We start from the raw sequence: 7,108 nt of genomic DNA on the forward strand, positions 1-7,108 counted from the left end.
CTCACGAAACCATGAAATCTTGAGTAACATCCTCATCTCATTTTTCTGTTTAACTTGTCGATCAAACAGCTTAACGGGTCCACCTACTAATGTGACTGGCAATTATTTACTTTGGAGAGCCCTGAAAGACACCAACAGATTGCCGAATTCTGAATCATCTATAAATCCATCTCTCCATCACTCATTTCCTGATTTCCACACTATAAAGAAGGCTGCCTTCTCAGCAAAGCAAGGAGACCACGACAGCTGCCAGAACGTCTGAGAAGCCAGGTGAGACTTGCGCATTCCACCCTCCCCCACCACCACCACTACTGCCTCGGCGGGCAGAGGTGCTAGCCTCCACACTGTGGCATCACTGGCTGGCTGCACTTCAGATCACTCTTTGGGGGTCTTGCAAGAGAGCCAAAGCTTGCCATCTGGGGGGGCAAGGTGATAACCGCCCACTCTGCCTCCCTAAGAGACCATTGACATTAATGCAGAGACTTTTGGCAACAGGCTATTTGATGGTGATAGGGAGCACGTGGCTGTAGGTACATTGCTCAAATTCCACGTGAGCTAGGGCTCTCTCATGGGCGTGCTCCTCCTGCCCTAAATCCCAGTCTCTACGAGTTTTATCTTGAATTTCCCATTGTGCATTGCTCAGTGTACACGCTTGCTCCATTGTGCATCCAGACCATGGTCCAGCAACCTCCTACAATCCACCCAATTTTGTACATTTTGGTGCATTTTTCTGGGACCAAGGGGCCCTAGCTTCCACTGGAGTCATAAAAGATCTGTTGCCAAAAAGAGATTCAGAGGCCCCAAGCCAAGTTTACCTCTCAAGGAAGCCACAGCTGGCTCTTTGGACCTGTGGCAGCAGCAATGATGGCTCTTTGGCCAAATCAGCCAGTTGATGGGATTTTGCCCAAAGCAGCCAAGTGTCTCCAGATTGTGGGAGCCAGTTCCAGCTGTCGACACCTTTACTGACTACCAAAAAGGCCCTGGAGAAGGATGGTGGCATCTGGGAAGGGGACTGGTGCAAAAGGGAGGCAGCTGTTGCTGTTCACTTCCTGGTGTGCTGGGGTGGGGGCAGGCAGTGGATGGGCTCCTCTCTAGTATCTGCGCCACAGTGGTCCTTTCCGCAGATACTAAGTGAGAGGATGTTTCAAATCGGGAGCCTCATTGTCCTCTGTGGGCTGTTGGCCCAGACCACGGCCCTGCTAGAAGCCCTGCCCGTGCCCCTCGACCAGAATCTGCCCTTGGCTGTGACTCCAGCCCTGGCCCCGAGTCCCACAGATCTTGCTGGAAGCTTGACAGGTGGTAAGTAAGAGTCTGTGACAACTTCTTCCACGTGTGTGTGGGTGTGTGTGCGCAATCATCTAATGGTTGGGAAGGGGGCTAAAGGGGGGTAAGGACTGAGGAGCCATAATTGTCAGATCTGACCCCCAAGCACCCCACACCCATTTCCAGCTCTCAGCAATGGTCTGCTCTCTGAGGGTCTGTTGGGGATTCTCGAAAACCTTCCACTCTTGGACATCCTGAAGACCGGAGGGAATGCTCCCAGTGGCCTGCTGGGGGGCCTGCTTGGGAAAGTGACTTCACTCACCCCTCTCCTGAACGACATCATTGAGTGAGTAGCCCTGAAACAGGGCCTTGGACCCCATCAGAGATCTCCCACTGGAGACCAGCCAGCCCCAGGCAGTGGCCTTGGAGGAGGGAGCAGGGTCATCAGAACATGAGGCCAGGACTCAGGCTGAGACCCCCTCACAGTCTGGCAGGGAGCAGCAGCTCTTCTGAACCAGCAACTGCTCCCAGTCCGGAAGCACAGCTTGGATCTCCAGCATTGTCTATAACCCTCACCATAGTCCTCTGAGGTCAATTTAACGATGCCTAGTTTCATAGAAAAGTGGAGGCACAGAAACGGGCCTGTGCCCACACCACCAGAGTGACTCAGAGTGCGGGTTCTGATCCTAACGGACTCAAGTCCAAAACCAAGGCTTCTTCCACTCCACCATGATAATTTTGTTCTCTTCATCGGTGGAATCCCTTCTTAAGTTGCTCTCCTCACTAGTGAACACAATGGCTTTTGATGTAAGCGAGAAAGTCTAAGCTATTCTCCTCAGTGACGTCATCATGTGATGTCCATGGAACAATCCAATTAACAAAGAGCGAGAGTGGAAAGTGAGCTGGCAAGACTGGGTCCTTTACAGAACTGGATCAAATCCATTCCCAGAAATCCTAGCCGCCCCCCCTCCCCCCAGATGCTTGCCTCTGACTTGAAGACAGACAGACAGACAGCCTTGAGTCTGATTTCTGTATCCATCATGCACTTGCTGGGTGACCCGGGGCAAGGCACTCAGTCTCTCTGGGCTTGGCTTCTCCACCTGTAAAATGAAGATCATGGTACCCACAGAGAACTGTCAGGAGGACTGGAGAAGACGCAAATCATCTGACACAGAGGCTAGCTCAGAGGAGAGAAGAGGCCTCAGAGAAGAGGCTTACTTCCCCCCTTTCTCGGTTCTCCCCAGCTTCCTGCTCCTCTGTCTTCATGATTAACTTTATTGATTGACCTGCCACTGAAGGGCTCAGCAAGATTCATGATCCCTACTCTTAAATGTGGAGGACTTACTTCAGTTGCCCCGACATCACCCACTTACCCACCCATACATCCACTTGACCATCTGCCCTTCATCTAACCACTTTCTCTTCCATTCATCTACCCCCATATTCATCCACCCACCTGCCCATTAGTCCACAAACTCAGCCATTATAAAATAGCCCCTTTCTTTGTAAGGCTCTGAGCTGGCATACAGGATGCAAACATAACCGAGACACAGTTTCTTATCTTGGAAAACCTCATAGACCTAAGGTGAGCAGAGGGATCTGACCCAGTGCAGAGGATGGGAAAAACTGATGCGAGACTCAAAACTCGTGTGGCTATTGTTGCAAGACTCTCCTCATATCTCCTCCATCCCACCTTATGGGTAGCTGCATCTCTGAGATGCTCCTGGTGGGATTAGATGTGGTTTCTAAGTTTAGGACTAGAGGAGTTAATGTTTCTCACTCCAGTGTTTCTCCCTGGGCAGTTTGAAGATCACTAACCCTCAGCTGCTGGAACTTGGCCTTGTGCAGAGCCCTGATGGCCATCGTCTCTATGTCACCATCCCTCTGGGCATGATCCTCAATGTGAAAACGTGAGTGGACTCCAAGGGGGGATGGGAGGATGGCTCACCAAAGGAGACCCTGATGATCATGAGTGGTAAGCAAGAAAAAAGCTGTTGGAGTCTATCCAAAAGACCTGAGCCTCCAACATCAGCTCATTTGCTGCTATGCTAAGCAAACTTGAGTCCCTTAGGAGACTCACTTGGCCTCTTTGAGCCTACTGGGAATTGAGACGAGTACAGTTGTGGGCAAGATGGAATGAGGCGAGGCTGGCATTTCTGTCCAGAAGAAAACCTCCTCTGCCTTGGGACATGGAAGCTCAGCTACAGCGGACTGTCTCCTCTGCAGGCCCTTGGTGGGGAGTCTGTTGAAGCTGGCTGTGAAGCTAAACATCACCGCAGAACTCTTAGCTGTGACAGATGAGCAGAAGCGTGTCCACCTGGTTGTTGGCGACTGCACTCACTCCCCTGGCAGCCTGCAAATCTCTCTGCTTGATGGGTGAGGCCAGAGGGGTGGCTGCTCCTGTTGAGACAATATGATGGAATGGCAGGTGAATGTTTGGAAAGATGGAACAAAGGGAGAATGGGTGAGTGGGAGAGTGGAAGGATGAGATGATGGATGGATGGATAACAGATGGATGGATGAATAAGTAAATGATCACTATCCCTTCTTAAGCCAGGCTGACCAATTTTATGCTGGATTAGGCAGCAAGAAATCTGAGTTCAAGCCCCATCTAGCTGAGGGGTATGGCAAGAGATGGAGGGCTCCCTGTGTGAACTTGAACAGTTCTCACCCAACTTGAGTCTCAGCTTACTCAGATAATTGTAATATGGAGCTATATTGGCCTTATTGAGAGAATCCTCAAAAATAATAAATGTGAACATGCTTTGTCCCAGTAAAGAGTAAAATAGCTATGGAGCCCACAAGGATAATTATTTCAGTTACTCTTGAAAGGGAGAGGGAGGCAGGTATAAAATACAGGAGTCACCCCCATCATGACTAACATTTATTGAACACACATGTGATACATATACTGTCTCATTGAATCCTCATGAAAGCTGCATACTAAGCACCGCTCATTCCTGTATGGATTCTACAAAGCCTGACTGAACACCTATTGTGTGCTGGCACTACGTGTTTCCTCTACATGTACCTAGTGTGTACACTGCTGTGCAGGGTGTCACTGTCTTTGGATGGGCGCTTTGTTATGGATGCATGTGGGTACAGAGGCACAAGACCGGGTTCTCTTGTCAGTACTGCGACTGCAGTGGGCACATACCCACGCTTCTCCATGCCAGCCCCAGGCCCCTGCACTCTCCATGCTTTTCTCTTTCAGATTGGGCCCCCTCCCCATTCAAAGCCTTGTTGACAACCTCACTGGCATCTTGAATAATGTCCTTCCTGAGCTGGTGCAGGGCAAGGTAAGTGGAGTTAAAGTGCGGCCTCCTGGTCCTTGGATCTTAGGACTTCTCAGGCTAAAAGAAGCCCCTGGGGTGAGCTCTTCTGAGTCACTCAGTTTGATAAATAAATTCCATCTATCAGTCTATCTGTCCATTGATCCATCTGTCCATGTTTCTTCTTCCCATCCTTCAAAATGTACTGATGGGTTTCTGCTCTAGGCCAGGCACTCTGCACTACAGCTGAAACAGATGGGCTCCTGCCCCAAGAAGCTTCCAGTCCACCCCCACTATGACTGCAGACAAGGCCCACCCAGCCTATGCTCAGGATCTCCTATGACCAGACACCCACCCCTCCCAGAGCAGTCCACCCTATTCAGAAACAGATGCCAGATCACAGAGTGAACAGCCACTCACTCTGGGCTTGGACACCTCATCCCTGCCTTCATCATCTCCACCTGCCCAGTGTGGACATGTGAGGGTTCATCTGTGGGACTGCTTAGAATCAGACACTCTCAGACACAGCAAATGACAGAAGATCTCCCCAGGGGACCCATTTTCAGGATGCGGTTGCTGCCCGTGTCTCCCAAGGTGCCTAATGCTTCTCTCCGCCCTGGCTCAGGTGTGCCCCCTGGTCAATGCAGTTCTCAGCCGCTTGGACGTCACTCTGGTACATTCCATTGTCAGTAAGTACCCGCCCTGATTCGGGAAAACCCCTGGAGAAGGAAATGTCTACCCACTCCGGTATTCTTGTCTGGGAAATCCCATGGACAGAGGAACCTAGTGGGCTATGATCCAGGGGGTCACAAAAGAGTCAGACATGACCAGCTTCCAAGTCCTCTCTCCCCTCTGCAGGAGCAGGGCTTTTCCCCAGGGAGCTCTAGAGGTCCCCGCACACATGGGACAGTTAGGGCCCTCCAGCCTCAGCTCTCCCCATTTTAGAGTTCTTTTTTGCCTTGAGTTACCAGGATCATCTTGAGACATAGACCCTGCCTATCTCCCCACGTCAGCCATAACTTAAGAATAGCTGGGCTGGGTGATGAAGGAGGCACAGTCCCCTTCAAGCCCTGCCTGAGCATGGTTGAATCTCAGAGTTCCCATTTCCCAGGCCCCTGGGGACCATGAAGATCCCTGGGCTCCTTCCCTCTGGTCTGTGGTTATTGGTTTCTTTGTTTGTTTGTTTGTTTTTTCATTTTCCAGACGCACTGATCCACGGGCTAGAATTTGTCATCAAAGTCTAAGACTTCCAGGAATGGACCTGGCCTCTGCTGAGCCAGTGAGTATTGCTCCACACTCCACAGGATTTGGAGGGTGGTCAGCCGTTCTCCTCCTGGTGAGGGCAGCAGGGGGCTTGGGACAGTGCCATCCAAAGAGAAAGACAAACAGCCATATAGACAAATACCGAGATGCAGAGAGAAGTCCACAGAAAGGCTGACAGTGATGGAGAAACACAAGTGGCACCACAATACAGACCCAAAGGGAAGCACACACAGTCAAGGATACACACACCCACCCACCCACCCACACACACACACACACACACACACACACAAAGTGCCCAGACACACCATGATTACTCAGACAGACACACAGATGCACACAGTCTCACAGCAGCACACGTACGCCTTTATACCCACATATGCAAACACGCCACATACAAATACACATGGACACACAGACACACACTCAAGCGCATGCACAAGGAGCCCCTGACTCTGGGTCTGGGCTCCCCTGGCGGCTGGAGACAAGACCCCCAGCTCCAGGGTCTCAGCCTCCTCCCCACCCTCTGGAGGGCAGGTTTGATCATGGGCCAATACCATCTAGACTCAAGGACCTTGAGGCTCCATTTTGCCTGGGGTCTTCTCCCAACAGAACCATTTCCTGAGGCTGGATTCACTGCCTGCCCGACGGCTCACAGAACGCTGACCCAGGTCCTGGACAATGACACAGCCATGTTTGGAGACCAGAGCAGCCTTCTCACCAAGGAAACTTCTCCCTTTGCTTCCCACCAAGCCTGTGTCATTCCTCATTCATCACCGAATAAAACTGCCCTTTCCCTGCATAAGATATTGTCATTCTTCACCATCACTGGAGGGCTCACAGGAGGGAAAGAGTCCTGGCCTGAGTGACTAGAGCTGTAGAACAGAGTTTGAACCTTACATTGAAGACCTTAATGGTCTTAGACAGGACAGAAGGATGTTCAGATGAGCATGGATATCAGAACAGCTGCTCTGGGGTTCTTAGAATGTGCCACAAGGGGGTGGATAATTGTAACTTTCCAGGCAAAGGTGATGGTACACAAGACATTTCAAAAGAAATGAAAATGACAGATTAGAGAGATGTTCAGGAAGTGAACCTAGAAGGGTAGAGGTGGGGGAGCAGGTGAGATTCCCGTCTGGGTCTCAGGTGGGGGATCCCAAAGGTAACCAGAAATATGGGGGGATGAGTTGATTCCAGCAGGAGGATCATGCCTTTAGCTGTGGCCGCGCTGCATGAAAGTGCCTGGGAGACCCCAAGGAAGCCATCCAGGGATCTGATGGATACAAGTCATCTAGCACCGCTCTTTTGCT

The 7,108-nt window shown here is 51.0% G+C and overlaps 1 protein-coding gene across 1 annotated transcript; it reads left to right on the forward strand.

Moving 5' to 3' along the window:
• Nucleotides 1–236: 236 nt before the first annotated feature.
• Nucleotides 237–6,600, forward strand: LOC138417147 (BPI fold-containing family A member 1). The gene is made up of 9 exons (XM_069546913.1): nucleotides 237–270; nucleotides 1,125–1,299; nucleotides 1,450–1,609; nucleotides 3,066–3,173; nucleotides 3,490–3,639; nucleotides 4,478–4,562; nucleotides 5,161–5,224; nucleotides 5,739–5,814; nucleotides 6,411–6,600. Exons 2-8 carry the CDS (start codon nucleotides 1,140–1,142, stop codon nucleotides 5,777–5,779), a joined length of 768 nt encoding a protein of 255 aa, XP_069403014.1. The 5' UTR covers nucleotides 237–270; nucleotides 1,125–1,139; the 3' UTR covers nucleotides 5,780–5,814; nucleotides 6,411–6,600.
• Nucleotides 6,601–7,108: the final 508 nt, after the last annotated feature.

The sequence above is a fragment of the Ovis canadensis genome, chromosome 13 (genome assembly GCF_042477335.2).
Source record: "Ovis canadensis isolate MfBH-ARS-UI-01 breed Bighorn chromosome 13, ARS-UI_OviCan_v2, whole genome shotgun sequence".
NCBI lineage: Eukaryota > Metazoa > Chordata > Mammalia > Artiodactyla > Bovidae > Ovis > Ovis canadensis.

Excerpts from the sequence above, each read along its gene's own strand:
- LOC138417147 (XM_069546913.1), top strand. The coding sequence starts at position 1,140 with ATGTTTCAAATCGGGAGCCTCATTGTCCTCTGTGGGCTGTTGGCCCAG. Across the intron at positions 1,300-1,449 it reads TGCTGGAAGCTTGACAGGTG|CTCTCAGCAATGGTCTGCTC; the intron begins GTAAGTAAGAGT and ends ACCCATTTCCAG. Across the intron at positions 4,563-5,160 it reads CTGAGCTGGTGCAGGGCAAG|GTGTGCCCCCTGGTCAATGC; the intron begins GTAAGTGGAGTT and ends GCCCTGGCTCAG.